At 40.6% G+C, this 22,684-nt stretch overlaps 5 protein-coding genes across 5 annotated transcripts in view; 3 read left to right on the top strand and 2 right to left on the bottom strand.

The window, feature by feature from the left end:
* LOC126375183 (uncharacterized) overlaps window positions 1-6,262 on the top strand; it is a 79,930-nt gene extending 73,668 nt beyond the window's left edge. Inside the window, exons 35-39 of the mRNA XM_050022051.1 lie at window positions 1,491-1,623; window positions 1,982-2,117; window positions 2,348-2,590; window positions 2,930-3,133; window positions 3,402-6,262. Coding sequence (XP_049878008.1) covers window positions 1,491-1,623; window positions 1,982-2,117; window positions 2,348-2,590; window positions 2,930-3,133; window positions 3,402-3,524 — 839 coding nt within the window. The 3' untranslated portion in view covers window positions 3,525-6,262. The remainder of the gene's footprint in view (window positions 1-1,490; window positions 1,624-1,981; window positions 2,118-2,347; window positions 2,591-2,929; window positions 3,134-3,401) is intronic.
* A 1,823-nt stretch (window positions 6,263-8,085) lies between these two features.
* Window positions 8,086-9,303, bottom strand: LOC126375180 (DNA-directed RNA polymerase II subunit RPB7). The gene is made up of 6 exons (XM_050022048.1): window positions 9,176-9,303; window positions 8,997-9,106; window positions 8,760-8,919; window positions 8,553-8,603; window positions 8,339-8,476; window positions 8,086-8,179 (listed from the first exon to the last, which is right to left on the bottom strand). The coding sequence occupies exons 1-6, from the start codon at window positions 9,185-9,187 to the stop codon at window positions 8,129-8,131; spliced, it is 522 nt and encodes a 173-aa protein (XP_049878005.1). The 5' UTR covers window positions 9,188-9,303; the 3' UTR covers window positions 8,086-8,128.
* Window positions 9,304-9,815: 512 nt separating this feature from the next.
* On the top strand, window positions 9,816-19,369 carry LOC126375177 (ras-related protein Rab-8A). The gene is made up of 6 exons (XM_050022046.1): window positions 9,816-9,834; window positions 10,253-10,398; window positions 10,662-10,722; window positions 11,125-11,329; window positions 11,610-11,750; window positions 18,858-19,369. Exons 2-6 carry the CDS (start codon window positions 10,275-10,277, stop codon window positions 18,957-18,959), a joined length of 633 nt encoding a protein of 210 aa, XP_049878003.1. The 5' UTR covers window positions 9,816-9,834; window positions 10,253-10,274; the 3' UTR covers window positions 18,960-19,369.
* A 26-nt stretch (window positions 19,370-19,395) lies between these two features.
* Window positions 19,396-20,910, bottom strand: LOC126375172 (uncharacterized). Its single transcript, XM_050022040.1, has 5 exons — window positions 20,725-20,910; window positions 20,592-20,651; window positions 20,346-20,519; window positions 20,121-20,264; window positions 19,396-19,944 (listed from the first exon to the last, which is right to left on the bottom strand). The coding sequence occupies exons 1-5, from the start codon at window positions 20,794-20,796 to the stop codon at window positions 19,582-19,584; spliced, it is 813 nt and encodes a 270-aa protein (XP_049877997.1). The 5' UTR covers window positions 20,797-20,910; the 3' UTR covers window positions 19,396-19,581.
* Window positions 20,911-21,098: 188 nt separating this feature from the next.
* On the top strand, window positions 21,099-22,619 carry LOC126375170 (protein SEC13 homolog). The gene is made up of 2 exons (XM_050022038.1): window positions 21,099-21,722; window positions 21,800-22,619. The coding sequence occupies exons 1-2, from the start codon at window positions 21,156-21,158 to the stop codon at window positions 22,169-22,171; spliced, it is 939 nt and encodes a 312-aa protein (XP_049877995.1). The 5' UTR covers window positions 21,099-21,155; the 3' UTR covers window positions 22,172-22,619.
* The last annotated feature ends 65 nt before the right edge of the window (window positions 22,620-22,684 follow it).

Raw genomic sequence — 22,684 nt, 5'->3', positions numbered from 1 at the left:
TAGGAGCAGCCATGGGCTTTCAGCTGTAAAGGCTTATTACACCTACCTATATCCGTCAGCCTAGATGCGTCAAGGTCACGGGTGGTTACCATGGTTCCTCCCCACCAACTCGCTCGAGATCATGGTTACCATGATTACGCCTCGCCGATTTGCTTTTATTAGAATACTCGATCTGATCGGCAAACGGGAGTCGGTGAGGAGTAACCATGCACAAATACAATTTTAGATACAACTAAATATGTAATATTACAGGTATTTAGATAGGTAAATAGGTTTACATGTTTAATACCCTCCGGCGCCAGGGGTCTACTTCTCAAACAGTCTATTTCTCATTTTGACTACTTTTCGTGGAGACAACTTCGCAAATCGCCTACTTATCAAACAGTCTATTTCGCATTCCGCCTACTCTCAAAGAGACCACTTCGCAAACTACCTACTTGTCAAAGAACGAACAAAGTACTGATAAATAGAAAATTATTCATTACGTTTTGTATTATATTATTTTTATTAACCAAACAAACTTAAAATGAAATTAAACTTAAATTGTAATGTAATAACAAAGAAAAACTTAAAAACACTAATTAAATTTTAATCGCATATAAACAGTTTTTTGTAAATATTCTATAATTGTTATTTCGTTAGCTTCTAATTGGCACACGTGTTTTTCTAATTTTTGATCAAATTGTATATCACAGTTCTTGCGGTTTTTTTTTCAAAGGGTGGAACAAACATCTTTGAATTTGAAAATCGAAATGTTTTCCCTCTTTGCGCAGTTTATGAACAAATGAGAAGAAAGTTGGCTTTTTAGGTATCCTGGCATTGAGACGCCTATGCCAACCTTCTAGAACATTTGTTGTACGATGCAATTGGTGTGCACAACTCAGGATCTCCGCAGAAACTTTTCTCAGCCACTGGGATTCAAAGTAAATTTTGAACTCCATAATCGGATTATGTTATTAACTGTCCGAAGATGACATTAAAGAAAAAAGTAGTCAGTTTGCGAAGTAGTTCAATTGAAAAGTAGGCGGAATGCGAAACAGACTGTTTGCTAAGTAGGCAGTTAGCGAAGTAGTCAAACAGAGAAGTGGGTAATGATGCGAAATAGACAGTTTGAGAAGTAGACCCCTGGCGCCGGAGGGGTTTAATAAATAACGCAACAATGTTGTGAGACAGCATATTATATTCTTTTCTGATCAAATGCAATATCTTTTGTTCAGTTTTACTGCGCAATTGCTTCTTAAAACGCGAGGTCAAAAATGTACACGTTTAAGTTTTTGTATAAAAGTAAACTTAGGACAGTACTGTTTTTCATTATTCATTACTCAACATTTCGCACACTGGTCCGTTTGGAGAAGAGATATTATTTGGATATAGGCATGAAGATAGCAGGCAGTCGCTTCTGTAAAAAACCGGACCTGGCAAATCTTCAGGTTAGGTAAGCGGACCCCGTGAAAAACAATGATGATAGAGTAATCGGTGGTGTTGTGCAGGTTACGCGCTGTACGAGGTGTGCGCCAACTCGACGCCGGCGGGCGCGGGCGAGCGCGCGCTGGGCGGCCACGAGCGCGTGGGCGACGTGCTGGCGCGCTGGGAGAAGGCCGGCGCCACCGCCGCCGCCTGCAGGTGCCGTACTACCTGTCGCCGCTCTCACTGACGCTTCACCGGCGCCTTGCCGAGATACCAGACACCATTGATTATCTATTGTCTCATGTAGATCTGCATAAGGGTTAATGCAAAATGAAAGCGCCGGAGTTACGCGGCTTTAGTATTTTTTTGTAGTTCTCGGATCTTTCGGGTGGTTTTTCCTTTGGTGGTTTCCACCAAAGCGCTTAGGAAAGGATCTCCTTTCTTGAGCCATGCATTCAAGAGGCAAGACGCTCTGTCGCTCTCTCCCTCGGTGATTAGTCGATTCCGTTTACTTTTCTTAACTTTCTTCTAAATTGCCCTAGCTCAGATCTTTTAGAATTTGTTTTTATTTCAGGCTGGTATTCAAGAAGCGCCTATTCCTAGGCGACAGGCCTTTACAATCGGCGTGCGTTGCCGAAATGGAGCTGCTCTACTATCAGATTCTGCATGCCGTTCGCCACGACAGGCTTCCTATCGAGACTGATGAAGCTGTAAGTATTAGATTTGTGCTAAAATGTTGCATAATTCACTTCGCAATATTGACCAGCGTGTTCTTTTTACCCGCATACATAATTTCTAAACCACTTATCAGAATTTAACAAATGAAGTGTCGTTAGAAGCGTCTTGATGCTTGTTAACCCTCTAGTGAAATGATGGTGTCTGCTGTGCGTCGTAAATGTTGTAACCCGTTCCGATCCCGAGCCGTTGTTTCCACCCACAGGTGATGCTGGCAGCGCTGCACGCGCAAGTGGTGAACGGGGACTGCCTGGGCGGCGGCGAGGAGTGCGCGCACGCGGCGGGCGCCGTGCTGCCGGCGCGGCTGGCCACGCCCGCGCTGCCCGCGCCCGCCGTGCGGCTGCACCACCTGGCGCTGCGCGGCACGGCGCCGCACGCCGCCATGCAGCGCGCGCTCACGCTGGCCGGCTCGTGGCCGCTGGCGCGCGCCACCATGTTCGACGTCACGGTGAGTGCACCGACTACCGCGGCGCGCTGCTTACGCACGGATTGTTTTTCGTACATAACCTTTAATATTTAGGTAATGGCTCTTTTAAGAACAGATACGACGCTCCATACAAAAATGTCGTTTCGCCGCGTAGCGCCTAACGCATAAGTGCGAGCGACACGGTCTGCGTTTTCTCCCCCTTACTCTTTAGCGGTTAACGGCTCCTTATCACCAAAGAAAGATCCAGGTCGGCGACCTATATGAACTGACGCGGGGCGGAGAGTTACCGTTCTATATCTACACGTACTATTATTCTATGACGAAGACATGAATAAGTAAAGCTGTGCATTTGTGTGGCAGCAATCGTTCACGTCGAACTGGCCGCGCGCGCTGTGGCTGGCGGTGGACGCCCGCGGCCTGACGCTGCTGCGGCGCGGCTCGCGCGCGGCGCTGGTGTCGCACGACCACGACCAGCTGCTGGCCGTGTCGCCCGCGCCGCGCGCGCTTCTGCTGGTCACGCGGGCCGACCGCAAGCACGCCAAGCTCGTGCTCTCCACGGACCAGGTAACACACGCTATATTGCTATGTCGCTGTGTCGCACGACCAGGAAAACAAATACAATTCGAAAACTGAGTTTACCGCCATCTCTTATCATAGAGGTGACAGCCTTAAACCCTTTATTATCCCGTCCCTTTCCTTTTCGGCGGATAAGAAAATGACAGGTAGAACTTCAAGTAAAATTATTTTTCATTAGATGCTTCACTTGATATGCGTTCACAGTCGTAACCTTGGTATGTTGACAAATGATTGAGCAAGTGCGCGTTCCCCGCAGGCGTACCAGATCGCGACGCTGATCAAGGACTACATCGAGGCGGTCCGCGGGCCGGTGTCCCCGGCCGTGGCGGCGCCGGCCGACCCGTGCGGCGCCGGGCCGCGCGCCGCGGCCGCGTCGTGACCCCCGCACGCCTAGTGCCAGTGCTTCCACGTCCGCCAGTGAGCAGCCTCCGCGCACTGACGCGTCGACCGCGCTCGCACACGCGATTCACTCGAACGTTACCCTCGTATACTCAGTCTTATAATATGCTTCGTAGCGACCTACATTTAGCTCATAAGCGTCTTCCTTAAGTAGTCTATACGAGTGAATCGTGTGATACATCTGAGTAGATTGTGTATTCAGATCGAGCGTCTCGATAGGTCGTGTCGGATTGTATGTCAGAAGTAAATGTCGATATGATGACGACGTCTGTTTTAAACCGAATTGTGGTTTATGGTGGTCAACCACCGAATAGTAATAAATTGGCAAAGTTTATTTTGAATTATTTATAAGTAAATACTTATTAGTCGAAGCATATCATGAATCAGTCAACATTTACTTCAATATGGCCAGATTGCGGAAACTAAAGCGCTTTAACACTGTCGCTTTTAATGATAAAATGTTTTAAATATTTTCAAGAAATATTAAGAGGCATCGACGTATAATCATACTATCATCGATGGATAAAAATAAAACGTCGACGTATCTAAAAACACATTGAAATGTAATAAAAATGTAATAAGCGACAGAAGCGACTGTTAACGTGATCAGGTCTCGGGTGAGGTGCAAGTGGTGTTTGGTTCGAATGCAGGAATGGACAATTTCAGTTGCCAGGGAGACGGGGAAGCAAAACTATCGCACATACTATATACACTACAGTTAGCTCAACAATTTTAATCCACTATTTAAAATAGAGTTATATTCCAATCTTCAATCACTTACAATTGTACATCAGTATTATTGCTGTTATGTGTTACTGAATGTTACGTTAAGAGTATTGAAAGTTAAGAATGTTTAGATGTTTCTGGAGATAATTACATAATCTATACCCTTACCCCCGTTAGTCTATGGTTAACGATAAGGTCTAGTTTACAACGGCAATGGTTCTAGCGCAGCCCTAAATAACTATATTGTCGTTGTAAACGATTATAACGCTAAGCCAGCCCACTATAAACCCTATTATGCTCATAACAATATATTTTAGACGTAAGACCATTTATTACACGAATCTAGAAAACTGTACATTCACAGAAGTCAAGCTCAAAGAAAACTTCTGTTTGTCTACTTAGAAAATCTGCCGCACAAATTAAATCTGTTGAAGTGTATGTAACATGGCATGCCAAGGTAATCATGAAACTCGTTACTAACATCATTCGCATACGTAACTCTAAAACATTAAATTTCGCTTATTAGTCATAAAAGCCTAATTACTTAGCTCAAAGCAGACCTGTTTTTCCTCTTAGAAATAAGTGTTATGATTGTTTCTACATATAGACTAGACTATTTATCACCCCTTCCCACATATAGAATATTTGTGTAATGTACAGTTTTCGAGTCATGTTATGTACGTATGTGTATTAAAATTTATTCTTCTCTTAGATCGAATCTCAACTTTCGCGTGACAGTATTTTATGGGTATCTCTTTTATATTTGATTCCTAAAAAATATACAGAATTTATAATATATTTTTGGACATTCCTGAAGTTGTGTTGTGCCTTTAATGCTGAAATGATGTTGACTCTTGTATTTAATATTTCACAGCAAAGTTTCAATTACCTATTTAGACTGATCAGGATGTCATTAATTATTCTTAGCAAATTATTGTGAGCAAGTTGTGCAAATTTATTGTGAATGCGAAATAATTTATGAATTGTTTCAAATGCGATAATATATATCTTCTATCATGCATATTACACTATATTGCACAATGTTATGTCTCAATATTTTATGTAAAAGTACATAATTATATTTGATATTGTAGCTAAACTAAATGTATAAGCATTTACCATTAGTAATGCGCGAGTAACTGAATTTAAAACTGAAGGCAAATGCCCCTTGATTATGAAAGATATCGTACGTGACAACCGTAAAATATTCTTTATGTTAGGCCTACTGGTGCTTAGACGATTAATTGCTTAGCTTGAGTTTCTGATCTCATATTGAGTATTATTTATATAGATGCCATATTTTGATTGTAAGCGTGAGCAATACTTGGATTAGGTTTATTTATTTTGTGTAACGACATTTTGTATATTTGACAAACCAAAGACTCAAATCGTCCCTTTGGATTTTAATTTAGACTTAATTTAATTTTTTGAAGAATGTACATAATTTTAGATTAAAATAGTATATACTCATTGACGTGAAATTCTCGTATCATATAGGACTTGAAATTATAATAAATATATAATACCTAATGTTTGGCATTCACAACATTATTATTGCCTCAGACTGACACAAAACATGTCACTGCAATTCATAGGAGGAAGTAGGAAGGTAAATCTGCATGAATTTGTATAGCCTAATTGGTAATTTTTGTTCAATATTATATTTGAAGCAAAATATTTGTATCGTTTTCGAAATATATTCTTCAGAATGTCGAGTCAATCTTTAATAAATATTATTTAAGTACAGCAGTAAATTAATAAAATTGCAATGTATTCTACATATACACTTATACCAATAATGGATTGATAGATTTTAAGGGATAATGTTAGAATAATTTAACAATGTGTTAACCCCACATCGAGGTATAGCAACCACCACAACTGCCCAAATAGACTGAAAGTGTCCAAATATTTTGTCCTTTTTTGGATTTTGTTACATTGTGTATGGATTTATAACCTATTATTTGAATGCCAAATAAATGATAATACATATTGAAGCATTTTATTCATCGCTATTATGCTACTGAATGCAATGCTGGTCGTACATGTACCGAGCATTGGGGGTTATTTTAAGACTAGCCATGGCTGACATAGCCATATCATGGCTGACTTTGCTAACTGACATATCTGTAATTCTTTGCTAAAGTGTCTTGTGTTTTTTGTCTTACTGACAGTTGTAAAAGGTGCAAATCAGTTTCTACAAAATTTGCAGATACGTCAATTCGTGGTGAGCATCAGAATGACTGCCCAAAATGACAGATCAGCTTTAAAATATTACTGGCATCCAATACCTTTTAGCTACTATTTAATACCTTTGTATAGATATTTTCTACCTAATTAATAAGAAAATTTATTTAAAAAATGGCCAGTCATTCTGATGTCTGAATGACCACTAGTGCTGCAAAGAACTTTAGGCTTTTAGCCCTTATTTTAAGACTAGACTGTTAAATAAAAAGCTTAGTAGGCTAAAAACCTATAAAGCCATTTAGTACTTGCGGCTAGGCTAGGGTTAAGCCTATTCAAGCCTATTGGTTATAAGCCTAAAGGCCTTAAAAAGGCCTAACCTTGTTTAAGACTAATTTAATAAAATAAGACGCTCAAAAAGCCTATGAAGCTCTTAGACCTTAAGGTTATTTAGGCTATACATACAGTCCCTTTCTCAAGTAAAAAAAAGTAAAAGTGTGGGTGGGTACAACAAACTTTAAAAACATATATACCTACACAAACACTGTGAAAAATTGATTTATTGTTAGATGCACAACTAGCTAACTAACTATGAATATTGAAAATAACTTCTTACTATCAATTAGTATGGAAATAGTCTAATAATTATAGTAATACGTAACAGCACGTCCCGTCAGCCCCATACAAATTACTTACGCCAGTATTATATAGTACTCTGTGGTAACAGTATAGTAATAGACTATTAGGTATATTAGGTACCTTTTTTGAAATCGGTAAAAAGGCTTTTACTAAAAAATGATAATAAAGACTCCAGTCCCAAAAAGCCTACTACTTTAAAAAAAGCTATAGGCTTTTTAAAAGCCTACTACATTAAAAAGGCTATAGGCTTTTTTAAAGCCTACTACTTTAAAAATGGCTTAAAGTTTTTTAAAATGACGAAGCTTTTAAAGCCCTATTTTACTGGTCTAGTCCCAAAAAGGACTCGGTAGGCTGAAATTTAGGGCTAAAAGCCTAAAGTCCTTTGCAGCACTAATGACCACCCACATTTAGAATCTCCACAAAAAGGCTCCGAAATGTAATTTCGCCTACACACAAATTTAGTACCTATTCAATACCCAAACAAATATTTTTTTTTTAGATTTTTAAAACAAGAAATAAAAAATTATGAGCAAAAAATGTTTTAACGAAAATGTTAATTGTTTGTTAACATTTTCGTTAAAACTTTTTTGCTCATATTTTTTTATTTGTTGTTTTAAAAATCTAAAACAAATATTTGTTTAGGTAGGTACTGAATAGGTACTAAATTTGTGTATAGGCGAAATTACATTTCGGAGCCTTTTTGTGGAGATTCTAAATGTGGGTGGTCATTCAGACATCAGAATGACTGGCCATTTTTTAAATAAATTTTCTTATTTATTAATTAGGTAGAAAATATCTATACAAAGGTATTAAATAGTAGCTAATAGGTATTGGATGTTAGTAATATTTTAAAACTGATCTGTCGCATTGGGCAGTCATTCTGATGCTCACTAAGTGACATCAGTGACAATATTGGAAGAGACTGCTAACCTCAGAGGCAGTACAGATAGTCTAGAGACAAGCAGCCGGGCAAGAGAATGTAATTTAAAATATTATGTATTCCTTATTTAATTCATTTATTTGTCTTAAATTATTTTATTGAGTAACTAATCCTAAGTAGTCATCCATTAGAGTCCCAATTGCAAACTGTAACAAAAATAAATGTGAGCAAATAAATACGAAGCAACAGATTGGAAAATAAATTTTCAAAACTAAGGAAAAAAAATGAAGTTACATACGACAGTAGAAACCTTATGACAAAAAATAAGCACTAAACAAAAGAAGTTTGAATAATTGACAACTCACAATGCCAGTTGCATCAACTCTCGTGCCCACTATCTTTAACCTGATTACATCCTCTTCCTGTATCACATTGTCTTCCTGTTTACTCTTATAACATGGGGGATTCACATTTGGACAAAATTCCATATCCGCTGGTATTGACTGGAAAACAATAGCTTTGTCAATATGATCAAATTCAATGATAATTAAAAATAAATTACTGGCATTTATAACTTACATGGTGTGATATAAAACAACTAAGCGGGCCAATTTGTGCAAACATCCCAACCTGGAAAATATTGTCACATACTATTACCAAAACCTACAAAGTTTATAATACCTACTTCAGGGTTTGAAAATATTATCACTTTAAAGTCTGATATGTACACATTCTAACATTGTACAGTTATGCAAATGAAAAAAGAATCAAGTCATAAAAATGTACCTTATTAACTTGCGTGACTATAGCATCAAGAACTTCTCCTTTGAATGGTCGGAACACTATAGCCTTATACTTGACAGGATAGACAACAAACCCTTGACCAGGCATAATAAGACCAGCTCCGATGCTGTCTATTGTCGTTACTGCTATCACGAAACCGAATCTGAAAAATAGAAAAAAAACATTAAGATACTGAACAAGTAAACATAACCTATAGTTTCCTTCTAAAACACTACTTACTTGCCGGTACATGTCCCTTCGACTTCTGTATATAATTTCTGCTTTACAGTATCTAACAATTGAGGTCCAAAATATCTGGGATGCAATAATATTTCGTGTTCCAAGGAAATCTGGAAGATTCAACGATTTAACACGTTTTCTAGTGTTGATTAAAGAGGAATGTTTGTTTCAATACTTACATGGTAAAACATTTTAGCTCCTTTTATATTCAATGGTAACAATATTTCATAACTTTGTTAATTGTTAATTATTAAAAAAATATTTACAAATAAACGAACGCTAAACTATACCGCGGCTTCTTTTCGTTTTCGTTCAAAAATTTTGAAACGTCAAAGTCAAATCGAATGTCAAGTGTGCGTCATGCACAGTGATGTGCCCTTCCGATCCGAGGAATGTTCCTACTTTAGGGAATGATCCCGGCAGTAAAAAGGCGAATAATTATGTAAAAACAGCTTTATTACCTAACCTTTAGACAGATAAGATCAGAGTACAAGAAAGAACAATTTGAAAACATTAGTTGATCAAGTGACGTCCATAAATATTGTGAATATCGATATACTCTTATAAAACATACATCAATTTATATAACAATACAAAGACCTAGCATCTGTTTAATATTACACAGAGTACGTATATAAATACGTAATGGGAATATGAACACGCAGAGGCTCAAACATTCTAATAATACTGTATGTATGTGATACTTGGCAATCACCCGAAATATTTGAGATGCGCGTGTCGTTATTGCAGTGAAGTCCAATAAAGTATTATCGACTCGGTGAAGTTGAAACATACAACACTAGCGATTACTCAAAAATGCCAAATGAATGGCTGTTCGGGCTTTTTGGCGGGAGGCGGGAACGGGACAGTTGCTTTCTTCATTGAATAATCTAAATAATTAATACGAAGTGGTGTTTTGTGGTTAATGATCGCATTAAGTTAGTCGGAAGACATTCGCGAGTGTTATTATATTGGAGTATTTAATAAACAAAGTGTATCTGCCTATTTTCGCTTCGTGTCAGGAAGCCGCTTCATAACTCAAAAGTTTATGCGGACTTTTGAGTTAATTCGTTTGGGGTTCGGAGTAGGAGTCTACTCCGAGGGTGGGGGCTTAGGTTTCATCATCATCACCTTTCATCATTTCATTAATCATCAAGAAAAAAAATACGTCAGACATGGCTGTATGGGCATAGTTCCCTTTGCCTTACCCTTCGGGGAAAACCAAACCAAAAAAAAAAAAAATGAATGGCTGTTCGTGTAATCAGATTGTTGTAAAAAATGGCAAAAACTTACGATTATTTATTTAAATTACTCTTGATAGGTGATTCTGGAGTGGGTAAAACTTCTATATTATTTAGATTTTCAGAAGATGCTTTCAATATCTCATTCATATCGACTATTGGTAAGTGTTTCAAGTCTTTATAATCAAAGGTTATTGTGAGATAAGTTGTCTTTTTTTATACATAATTTGTCATTGAGTTGGATTTTTTGTTCCTGGTTCATTGTGTGAGCTTTTCCCGGTGCCGGATTGGATATTGGTACTGGAGTAGGGTGCGGCGCGATGATAATGGGACCCTTATCGAATTATACCAATGTAAAGTTCATGACATCATACTCACTAATTTTAATTAGTTGGCTCTCGAGTTAAACAACTGTCTGTTGCAGGAATCGACTTCAAAATTCGGACGATAGACCTTGAAGGGAAAAAAGTGAAGCTACAAATATGGTAAGTTGAAAATTCTTGTTTATTGTTATCCATCAAGTTCTCACTGTTTGCTGTGGTTTTGGTGGATATGCAGGAACTGGATGTGTAAGAATCTGATGATACAACCCATGTGTCAATTTAATAACCTTCCTAAACACTTGCTTATCATATATTATCTTTAATTATACCCACATATTTTTTTATAAAGTTGATGTTAAAATAGTCCAATGATCCTGATCCTTTATTAATGTAATGACTCAACAGGATGCTTGTTTCAGCTGTAAATAGTCATTTAATTTAAACTTTCAAAGTGTTAATATAATTTGAATGGACCAGAAAGCCAAATTATTCAATGTGTATCTTAGCGAGAATATCTTAAAATCCTTTTTGTAAGTAATCATAAAAATACTTATTCTCTTTAAGGGATACCGCAGGCCAAGAGAGATTCCGTACCATAACCACTGCATATTACCGTGGTTCTATGGGCATCATGCTAGTGTATGATGTGACAAATGAGAAGAGCTTCGAGAACATAAAAAACTGGATCCGAAACATAGAGGAAAATGCCAGTGCTGATGTTGAAAAGATGATTCTTGGCAACAAGTGTGATCTGGAAGCTAAAAGACAAGTAAGTGAGCTTATCACTGTCACATTAATAGAAGATATTAGGATACTAGCACAGGAGCAGCACTTATACTTCCTGATTATTAGATTATTCCTGATTATAACTCTGCCTGTCTTAGAGATGGCTGGTGTTGGTTTAACAAGTCCAAGGTTTGTAAATCCAACATGCTAAGAAGCATTAAATTTCTGAAGAAAATTTGCAGCCACTTTTGGTACAAAATTTAAATCCAGTCACTTTCTAATGATACCTACCATGAAAAAATAAACCAAATATTTATTTCCAGGTATCAAAAGAGAGAGGTGAACAATTAGCTATAGAGTATCAGATAAAATTTGTAGAAACTTCGGCTAAGGACTCACTAAATGTTGAATACGCGTTTTATACTCTTGCAAAAGACATCAAAGCAAAGATGGAGAAAAAACAGGTATGTGCATATTACTAAGTTCTATGTCAAAGTATAGGAACTCTGTGTTCATAATGGAAAAAAAAAGATATTCTTTAACATTTTCCCAATTCTTAAAATCAGTTTGTAAAGCTAAGAATTTTATCTTACTGAACATAGATAACTTAACAATCACAAAAGTAGTTTATCTTATATTTATCTATAATCTACCTATCTTTCTTTCTAAAACAATATTCTCTTCTGTTCCATGGCTGCTATCGAAAAATAGAAGGTAATAAAATAAGGCTGGTGTGTGTTGTTTTATTGTGCTGTCTATTGTGGAAGGTGTAGGTTTTTATTATATTTTTGCTCAAAAAGCTCTTAGAGACACATAATATATTAGTTAGTCCATGGTAATATACTACTTTTCTTACCTAAGAAGGCCTTGATCAATTTCCAACGCCACCTGACCCTTGACCTTGAAAGTGTTTTGTTTGTTGTTCTTGTTAGTGTTCTGTATAGTACTGTTATGCATGTAAAGGTGTTGCTTTGTTGGGTGTAGCATCATCACAGATAAAATTTAATTGATTTTTTGATTTTTATTAAAATTTGCATGTTATAATTTGTACACTACATATACAAAATCATAGTTTTACTTATTATATGTATATTCTAGCGTGGGGTAGCACAGATGGAATTGAAAATCGGGTTTAGTTCGCCACACTAGTTTTTATTTTATATTAGTGAACACTGTAACAGCTTTTGCAACAGAACAGAGAGTAACGTAAACTACGGGGCGCAGCGGCGCAGCGCGTGCGCGGACGGTTCGCTCGGGCGGCGCGAAAACGGTGTATCGCGTATGAAGCTCGGCGGCAAACTGAGTGAGTGCGAGTGAGCGAGAGTCAACGAGCGCGCTCGCGCATGCTACTCGCGCAGGCGCGCGGGGGGAACGACGGCGCGGCCCGACCGAGCCGTTCTATACGTTCTATTATTATTATTATTTTTACCTCCCGCTACAACCTCCCCCTCCAAGTCACCGGATCGACCCGATGGTGACTTGGCCGGACGACCCTTTTTACGGGGGTGTTCTATGAGGGTAGCAGTCCCCACATAAGGGGTAAGGGCACTAGCATGATACTTCCCTCTGATGGTACCTTGCTTATCCTTAAGCAGAAACGAGGTTGGGCTGACAATTTCAGATATCTCGTACGGTCCCTCGCGACGCGGGGCAAACTTACTACTAAAACCCTTAGCGGCATTACTAAGCCGGTGAGACTCAACGAGGACGAGGTCTCCCACCTGGTAGGAAGAAATCGGGCGGCGATTCTTATCGGCGACTTCCTTTCTACGATCCTGTTGCTCTTCGGTTCTCCATTTGACTTCCTGGAGGGTCTCGGTGAATTTTAGCAGGTATGGAGTTATCTGAGGAACGAAGTTCTCGCGTTCAACAACCCCTCTGAGGTCAGTAACTACATCCATTGGTGAGCGCAATTCACGGGCAAACGTTAAAAATGCAGCAGTCCTCCCAGTACCTTCATTGTACGAGCTATTAAGGGCAAACCGAACGGCGGGCAACGCTTCAGGCCAATTCCGATGTTCAGGCCCCACGAGCATAGCAAGCATTTGCTTCATGTCGCGGTTCTTGCGCTCGGACAGGTTAGCTTCCGGATGGTAAGCAGGAATGAGGCTCTGCTTAACGTCGAATACGTACATCAATTTCTGCATTACAGCAGAGACAAACTGTGAGCCGTTATCAGAAATTACACGGCGAGGAAACCCATATCTGAGGAATACTTCCTCCAACAACACTTTAGCGCAGGCTTCAGCTGTAGCGTCAACTAAGGGGAACACTTCCACCCATCTACTTGCAGTGTCCACGATGAGGAAGATCCATCTCTCTCCGTTGCTTCCTTCGGGAAGAGGTCCAAAAAGATCCATCGCAAGGACTTCCATACGCTGATGAGCTACGGGCGTCTGCAACAACCCCGCAGGCTTCATGTTGCTGGGTTTGTAGGTTTGACACAGGTCACATGACTTGATATACTTGGCAACATATTGTCGTATGTTTCTAAAATAGTATCTCTCCTTCATCTTCTTCAGGGTTCGTTCCAGGCCAAGGTGTCCAGCGGTAGGTGCATCATGCAGCATCTTCATGACCTCTTCACGCATGGACTCGGGAACTACCAGCTGCGGTTCTTCAGAATCTCCGTCCAGATCTATACGGTAAAGTACGCCTAAGGTCATATAATATCCGCGATCAGTCCAGCGGTCCGATGCATCGGCCGTCTGACCTTCAAAGTCATTAATAATTTTCTTTATTTCAGGATCTTCGAGCTGCGCACTACGGATCTCTTCGGGACGACGATGTGGTAAGTCTACACTTACAGGGCAAACATCGCATGAGGAACTGGCAACAACATCCTTTTCTGGTAAGGCATCACCGCACACGGGCCTACTCATCGTGTCGGCAATGACATTCGCCCTTCCTGGGGTATACTCTATTTCCAGGTTAAAGGCCTGAATCTTCATGGCCCAACGGGCTAATCGACCACTGGGGGTCTTCAGCGATAACAACCACTTCAGTGGCTGGTGGTCAGTCGCAACGCGCACTTGCGCGCCTTCAAGGTAACCCCTAAACTTCTCAAGGGCCCATACAACTGCAAGAGCCTCACGCTCGGTGGTATGGTAATTACGTTCAGCTGGCGTTAAAAGTCTGCTCGCATATTCGATCGGCCGTTCCTCCTTCGGATCATCTCCCTGAAGGAGAACAGCACCCAGGGCGTATGCACTGGCATCAGTACGCAGGATGAATGGCTTCTCAAAATCAGGCTGCTGCAGAATGGGGCTAGTCGCAAGACGACGCTTCAGCTCTTCAAACGCGAATTGCTGATCGTCAGCCCATCGCCAGGTTCGATTCTTTTTCGTAAGATCGGTGAGTGGACGCGCTACTTCCGAAAACTGTGGTATAAATTTCCTGAACCACGCACAGGTTTGTAAAAACGTTCTCATTTGTTTCAGATTCTTTGGCGGCTCCATATTTAGTACAGCTTCAACCTTCGCGGGATCTGGCTCAACACCACGACAGGTAAGTACATGTCCAAGATATACAACTCTATCTCTTCCAAAAACACACTTCTTTCGATTTGCTCGGAGACCAAATAATCGAAGTCTGTCAAAGACCTGTTGTAAGTCACGCACGTGAGTTTCAATATCAGGCGAGACTATAAGGAGATCATCTAAGTATGCAACTACGCATACATCCTTCAGGCCGGCACGAAATCGATCAATTAAGCGTTGAAATGTCGCCGGGGAATTCTTAAGACCAAACGGCATTCGCTTAAATTGGTAAGTCCCGAACGGTGTGGTAAAAGCCGTCTTATGGCGATCCTCTGGCGCCACTTCTATCTGCCAATAACCTGCTTTGAGATCAATGGTGGACATGATGCTGTTGGCTTTCGTTGACTGTATCAAATCGTTGATCAAGGGGAGCGGGTACTGGTCGGATCGCGTCACGCGGTTTAGCTTCCGGTAATCTACACAAAAGCGGACTTCTCCATCCTTCTTAGGGACTAAAACAGCGGGAGAAGCCCAATCCGATTCTGCATCCTCGATGACGTCTTCGTCCAACATTTTGTCCAATTCCAGGCGGATGATTTCCTTTTTAGAGGGCGTGACTCGATACGGCGGTCCCGCTACTGGTGCGGCGTCACCGGTGTCAATGCGATGAGTGGCAAACTTGGTGGGTGCTCCCCCTAGCTTGAAGATATCTTCATTGTCTTGCAGGAGAGTCGTGAGCTTGTTCCGAGCGTCTAAATCAAGGTGGGCGCCCTCGTCCTCACGAAGTTCCACAGTCGATAGATGAACTAAATCAGTCTTGCCCTCAAAACACATTGGTTCCGGTTGAGAATTTCTCAAATACCAAACATTACGATCAAAGTCAAGTATCATGCCCGTACCCTCAATGAAATCCATACCTAGCAATGAGTTAGTAGCATGTGGTAACATTAGGAAACAAACCTCAGTCACTACATTACTACAAGTAACATTAACACGTGCTACATTAACTTCTTCTATACAACTTCGCCCATCGGCGTATCTAAGTTCAGTTACAACTTTATCAAAAGTTTGACCACAATTTACAAGATGGTTATACAGACTCTTACTACCAATAGATTGTTTTGCACCAGTGTCCACAATTGCACTACCCACTAAACCACAAACCGAAATGTTCACAACGGGACGGTCCCGTGGAACCATAAGATCACTCACTCCTATAGCCGACACTGAGTTGAATGTAGACGACACAGCAGGAACTACTTTGCTCTGCTCTTTGCATTTAGGGCAATTGGATCTTATCACGCCGAGTGCTCCGCAGCCAAAACAACTGACTGGGCGAGGATCAGGAGCAACTTCCTTCTTAATCTCTACTTTATTCTTCAACTTTTGACATTCTTCTCTTGTATGTCCATAGCATTTGCAATATATGCATTTCGGACGGGACTGTGTCGGGATAGCACGTGCAGTAGTGACGGCAGGTGTAGCAGTAGTGGGGGTAACAGCGGTTACCCGATTGTGTCCGATCACTGGTCGACTCTCGTCTAACATATCTTCTACGCTTCTGGCATGCTGCAGTAGCTCTGCAAATGATGAAAAGGAGCTACGTGACACCCTCTCGCGTATTCTACGATGTAACAATCCATATGTCATATCCAATTGTACTGGATTTTCTGGTAGAGTGTCAGGTGGTAATTGAGCTATCAGAGCTCTCACTCGGCAAACAAATATATCTGTTGATTCTTCTGCTTGCTCTTTCTTGAAGATCTGTCGGTAGATCTTATGTGGAGGCATGCGCGGACCGAAGGTTACTCGTAGCAGTTGAACAGCATCAACCCAGGACTCTGTAGAATGCTTGACTCCCCGCCACCAGGAAGCAGCAAAGTCGGTCAGCAACATAGGCAAGCCTCTCAGTGCAACGGCATCATCAACTCCCAAACATTGCTTATACATCTCCACGGCGTCTATGAACGCGTTTATGTCGCCGGCACCATTGAAACGTGACGTGCAGTTCGCAAAATTAGAGGTTTGCGGACCAGGCGGCAAGGGTGAAGGTGCAGGTGATGATTGCGTGCACATGGACAGCAGTCGGCTGAATTGTTCATCTGTCATCAGTACTGAAGATGGTGATGGGAAGACCTGGCTTGCATGCGTGGGTTCCAGCACACCACGAGGAGAAGCAGCGGCAGGTGCACCATAAGGAGAAGGGGCGATTGGCCTCGGCACAGTAGGCGCAGAGGGGCCTGGCGCCATGAAGCTCACGCCGGGCGACTCGTCATCAGCGAGCAGCGTGACATCGACGTGCGACGCGCCCTCGGCAGGCAGCGTGACATCAATGGGAGACGTGGCATAGACGGGCATCGTGGCATCTGCTGGCGGCGTACGACTGACGGGCGGCGTGCGAACGACGGGCAGCGTGCGTTCGACGGGCGGCGTGCGATCGACGGGCGGCGCAAAATCGTTACCACTTCTAGTTAAAACCATTTTAACACTTTAGTTCGTTTTAATTTACTTTAAGTACTTTCACTTTAGTTTGTAGTATATAGCAGTCAATATAACAGATAAAATAACAGTTCCGCTTATAGTTCAAATGTTCATTAGCACTGTGTGAAAAATAGGTAAGGGGTACTTCCCTAAGTCCAAGCAGGTTGCGGGCATGCGCGGCTGGCGCAGCGGTATAGCAGCTCTGCATCAATCGTGCCAGCGCAAGGGCATGCGCAGGGCACGCACGGTGTACTCGTACGTATGGCAAATACGAGCAACTGGAACATCGACCCTCCACGGTCGACAGCAACTCGTCTCATACGAAACAAAACGAGATACACTAACGTATTTCACTTTACGTATGCACTGTTAGTACCTAACTGAAGTATTTTCCAGTCAATACTAAGTTTTCACACTATAATAACTATAAAACTGATTTACAACAGTTAATAAACAAAAGTTTTTCACGAAAGAAGAGTTCGATAACGCGATTGACAATTTGACATTGACAGTTCGAATTGCGGTAAAAAGTGGCACTTAGAAAATGGAATCGCCCGATTTTCAAAATGGACTCGCCCGATTTTCACAAACGACCACGCCCACTTGTGGACAACGCGCAATGATAAAATACTTATTTAAAACTGTCCGCAAAAGATATTTAACACAACTATCCGTAAAATATAGTCAATCTGAGTCTAAAAACACTTATAAGAAGTATTCGAACACGTGAAGATCGCAATTACAAAGTCTAGAACATGAATGTTCGAGAAAAACTAGAAAATAAACGAAACACAAAACGATAGACACACAGTCCTAATGTTCGTCAGCTAGTTACGACACTCAATAAAGTCTAGATCTAGGTAATAATTTACAGTTCACACGTAGTAGGTATGTACTTAGATTTGGTCACTCGGGCGGGAGTCTTCGAGACTCAAAAGGCACACACAGTAACACGATCGCAACTTCTTCTAGAAGATAAAACGATGCTTAAGCACATGAAAGTCACTCCGAACGTACGCAAAGTCCATCACAATATCCAGCTTCACGTTGGGACGCCATCTTCTAGCGTGGGGTAGCACAGATGGAATTGAAAATCGGGTTTAGTTCGCCACACTAGTTTTTATTTTATATTAGTGAACACTGTAACAGCTTTTGCAACAGAACAGAGAGTAACGTAAACTACGGGGCGCAGCGGCGCAGCGCGTGCGCGGACGGTTCGCTCGGGCGGCGCGAAAACGGTGTATCGCGTATGAAGCTCGGCGGCAAACTGAGTGAGTGCGAGTGAGCGAGAGTCAACGAGCGCGCTCGCGCATGCTACTCGCGCAGGCGCGCGGGGGGAACGACGGCGCGGCCCGACCGAGCCGTTCTATACGTTCTATTATTATTATTATTTTTACCTCCCGCTACAACATAGCCTACTGGATCCCAAAGCTGAGCAAGGCCAAATAGTTTTAATTATTAAACTTTTACTTTAGATACTTTGTGTTGAGTTACGTTATAGTGCATTTAGTGTTATACTGTGGTTACTTATCATAGATAGTTTGTGGTATATACTGTGTGATGTATACAGCAATTAAAGTATGTGATGTAACAAAGCTTGTGTGGTGACAGGAGGCGAGTAACCCGCAGGCGCGGACGGGCGCGCACCAGCTGAAAGCGAACGAGCAGCAGCGCAAGCCCACGTCGTGGCTGTCCCGCTGCTCCATCCTCTGACGTCGCCGCGCCCCCGCCCGCCGCCGGCCTCGCCCTGCCCGCGCCCGCGACATACCCACCTCAACTATATTTTTCGACCTACACTTTTAAAAACTGGTGCGACAACTCACAGGGGGACATTGCTTTTGTATTTTTATATCCACAACTATACTTCACATCTTTAAAATAAAAGAAACAGTATTTTATCATAAATTAATTGTGGATTAATTTCCAATTTTGAAAAGTTACAATTTATTTTTAGAGCGAAATTACTTGGTGTTATGTTGGATAATTTGAAGGATAATGGTTAAATGGATATTATTTCAATAGATTATTTAGCTGTATTTTTCTTTTGCTATTTTAATTAAGATATATATATTTTAATGTAATATATACTATTTAATTTGAATAAACAGTGCTTTTTTATATAACATTTAGTTTAATTAAAAAAATAAGGTTACATTTTCTAATAAGAATTTATTTGCCAACAATATATACAAAAGAGTTAATTTGCAACTTTGAAAACTGGAAGAATCTCCTTCTAGTATAAAAGAATAACCAAGTAAATTATGATTTAGATAATTAAAATGGTGTATCTCTTTACTAGAATTTTTAAGTATCAACCACTAATAAATAAATGCTTTCATGTAGTTTGGACTTGCTTAGGATTGCTTCTGAAAGGTCTTAGGGCAACATTCTTGGCTCCTACTAAGGCACTTATGGAGACAAAAGTAATTAATTGCAGCAGTTTCTTCACTGTCAAAATGACCATTTCTTTTGTAAGTTGTGAGCCTTTCCTCCAGAAGACCACATAGGCTGGGAGAGGTGGCAGCTGGTCAGACCAGATGCCATTCCTGTAGCTCTTGGCTTTGGCTTCAGCAGATAGCAGGACGGGTACCAGTTGTGACTCTATGCTGTTCTTCTTCACCTTCTCAGGCACTGTAGCTTTGGCAAAGCCAAGTTCTACAAGCTTCTGTCCAACATCAAGAGTCTCAACAGTTTTTGTCTGAAAAATAAGCACCATACTCTTAGTTTCCAATTTTCATAAGACTAAATAGTAACATTAGGCTGTAATGTTCAATTATTATGACAAGTAAACATTTATTACTTGGATCTTGCAGTTTAGGTAATTAAATTTCTTTCATAACATTTGTTATTTTTGTGTTAAATTTAAATGTTTACCTTTGCTTGTGGTAGGTGGAGCAGCACAGTAGAGACAAGATCATCTTTATCTCTAGCAATCGGCTTCAGAGTCAACTTCTGACCTTTTGCTACACACTCCAACCAACTGACAGCATTCCCACTCACTATTTCAACTCCCCATAACTAAAAAAATAAGAAAAAACTTGGCATCAGTCCTATGTATGTTAAGACAACAGTAATAAATTGATGACATTGAAAACTAACCTTGACTGGTAAAGGCGGTTTGCTGGAATGCCATAGTGGTAGATATATTGGGGCTTTGTGGTTGACTAGTAGGCGTACTGGAGAATGCTGCACACCAGCGTACACACCGTTTAACGGCTCATGGTTCCTCAGGAAATGATCAGGGATTTTACCCGCCTTTGAAAACTTGCTAACCTGATTAAAAATATTATGTTAGAAGTTATGTAATAAATACTAATATTATTAAGTAAGTAGCGTAATATTTACCGGTCGGATCTTATGTATGGATACGGCTAGGCCCGCAGTAGCAAGAGCGTAGACCGCTATCTGAAAACAACAAGTGGCTGATAAAAAAACATTTAAGTTTTGTAATCTGATTATTATGGCCCACTCTACTTACATTTACCCCGCGGTAATCTTGCTGCAATAACGACTTTATGTTGTAGAAGATGCCTCCTTCTTTGCTATCCATTTTAAAAAGGTGATGAACAACAAACTTTCATAATTTTCGTTTTCTTTTATGTCATCTATATTTTCGGATTCGGGAATTCGTTTTCCGAATTCGGAAACTTTTGACAACTAACTTTTTTTTATTTTGTATGGCTGATTGATAGAGTTGTATGCGTGTGCTTGACATATGCTTGATAACGTGACGTGAATTGACTCTTTTCGAACTAATTCAATTTTATTATTCGTGAACGCACCATTTAACTTATTTTAGTGTAGTAACATTATTGATTCCACGTCAACCAATTTGTTTGACAGCTGGCACGAGTCGAAGATTTTGCTGGATTTTTGTGGATTGTTGATTATTCTAAAACTGATTTCAATATGATTACTGTGCTAAATACTATAGATACTGGCCATGAAGACATGATACATGACGCTGAATTAGATTATTATGGGTTGAGGCTTGCTACATGCTCTTCAGATAATTCAGTGAAAATTTACGACATCAAGAGCGGCACACAAACTCTCGCCGCCGACCTAAAGGGACATTTCGGTCCTGTTTGGCAAGTAGCTTGGGCACATCCTAAGTTTGGCAACTTGCTAGCATCTTGTTCTTATGACAGAAAGGTCATCATATGGAAGGAATCTGGGGAATGGACCAAGCTGTACGAGTATACCGGTCACGAAAGCTCGGTGAACTCGGTTGCGTGGGCGCCCGCGGAATACGGTCTGATCCTCGCGTGCTGCAGCTCTGACGGCTCCATCTCCATTATCACATATCAAGATGGTGGCAATTGGGATGTGAAGAAGATTCCAGGTGCTCACGCTATTGGCGTCAACTCTATAAGTTGGTGCCCCGCTATTTCTGCTGATCTGAATCTAGATCCCCTCAGCAACAAGGAAGCACCAAAAAGAATAGTATCTGGTGGATGTGATAACTTAATAAAGGTATGTTCATCATCATTCAAATAATTATTCTTATATTTAAAGTCTGCAAGTCTTGAGTAATATTTTTCATTTTGCAGATTTGGAGAGAGCAAGGTGACCAATGGGTGGAGGAGAATCGCTTGGAGATGCACATGGATTGGGTGCGGGATGTGGCATGGGCTCCTTCTTTAGGTCTCCAAAGGTCCATGATGGCCAGCTGTTCTCAAGACAAGCGGGTTGTTATCTGGACAAGTGATGACAACATTTCATGGACCCCCACTATTCTGAACACCTTTGATGATGTAGTCTGGAGTGTGAGCTGGTCATTGACTGGGAATATTCTGGCAGTGTCTGGAGGGGACAACAAAGTCAGTCTCTGGAGAGAAGGAACTGATGGCCAATGGCTGTGCATCAGTGAAGTAGCCAAAGGTCTTGGACAGACACCCAGCGATGAAAGAAGTACACTGTAATATTCTAGTAATAGTTCTGCCTGCATTCTTCTGTTTATAATTTTGTCCAATAGTCTGCTCTAGTGCTGTCCACTGGTCAGAGTGCACAACTTCTCTCTTTTCTACTACATAAAACTGTTTGTTGACTTGAGCATCACATAATGCTCTACAAATTCTTTTTTATGGGAAGAAAAAATAAAAGGAAGATAATGACATTGGTTGCTATTCTTCAAGCAAATCAATAACAATGCATCAAATCTGATAAGTCTTGCGACTGATTGCAGATAAAAAGAACGGAAAAAAAAATGGGAAGGGATGAACAATCTGGTTTGATACAGTAAGTGGGATGAAAATTTGTCACCCAGTTGTCACCCGGGGGACAGTGCTAGAGGGGAATACTGGTAATAATCTATATTTTTTTGTGTATTTAATTATCTAATTGTAATATAATGTTACTATAAGAAACTTGTTCAATGTTTCATTTGTCTGTTTTCACCTTAAATAATAATAATAAACTTAGATAGGTTAGTAAAA

The sequence above is a fragment of the Pectinophora gossypiella genome, chromosome 18 (genome assembly GCF_024362695.1).
Source record: "Pectinophora gossypiella chromosome 18, ilPecGoss1.1, whole genome shotgun sequence".
Lineage (NCBI taxonomy): Eukaryota > Metazoa > Arthropoda > Insecta > Lepidoptera > Gelechiidae > Pectinophora > Pectinophora gossypiella.
This window is presented reverse-complemented; position numbering and strand designations above follow the sequence as displayed.

Coding starts and splice junctions, on each gene's coding strand:
- LOC126375177 (XM_050022046.1), top strand. CDS start 10,275: ATGGCAAAAACTTACGATTATTTATTTAAATTACTCTTGATAGGTGAT. Junction 10,399..10,661: donor CTCATTCATATCGACTATTG/GTAAGTGTTTCA, acceptor TGTCTGTTGCAG/GAATCGACTTCAAAATTCGG. Junction 11,330..11,609: donor ATCTGGAAGCTAAAAGACAA/GTAAGTGAGCTT, acceptor ATTTATTTCCAG/GTATCAAAAGAGAGAGGTGA.
- LOC126375170 (XM_050022038.1), top strand. CDS start 21,156: ATGATTACTGTGCTAAATACTATAGATACTGGCCATGAAGACATGATA. Junction 21,723..21,799: donor GATGTGATAACTTAATAAAG/GTATGTTCATCA, acceptor TTCATTTTGCAG/ATTTGGAGAGAGCAAGGTGA.
- LOC126375172 (XM_050022040.1), bottom strand. CDS start 20,796: ATGGATAGCAAAGAAGGAGGCATCTTCTACAACATAAAGTCGTTATTG. Junction 20,520..20,591: donor CCATACATAAGATCCGACCG/GTAAATATTACG, acceptor ATTTTTAATCAG/GTTAGCAAGTTTTCAAAGGC. Junction 20,265..20,345: donor AACCGCCTTTACCAGTCAAG/GTTAGTTTTCAA, acceptor TTATTTTTTTAG/TTATGGGGAGTTGAAATAGT.
- LOC126375180 (XM_050022048.1), bottom strand. Junction 8,920..8,996: donor GAAGGGACATGTACCGGCAA/GTAAGTAGTGTT, acceptor TCTATTTTTCAG/ATTCGGTTTCGTGATAGCAG. Junction 8,180..8,338: donor GAGTTGATGCAACTGGCATT/GTGAGTTGTCAA, acceptor TTTTTGTTACAG/TTTGCAATTGGGACTCTAAT.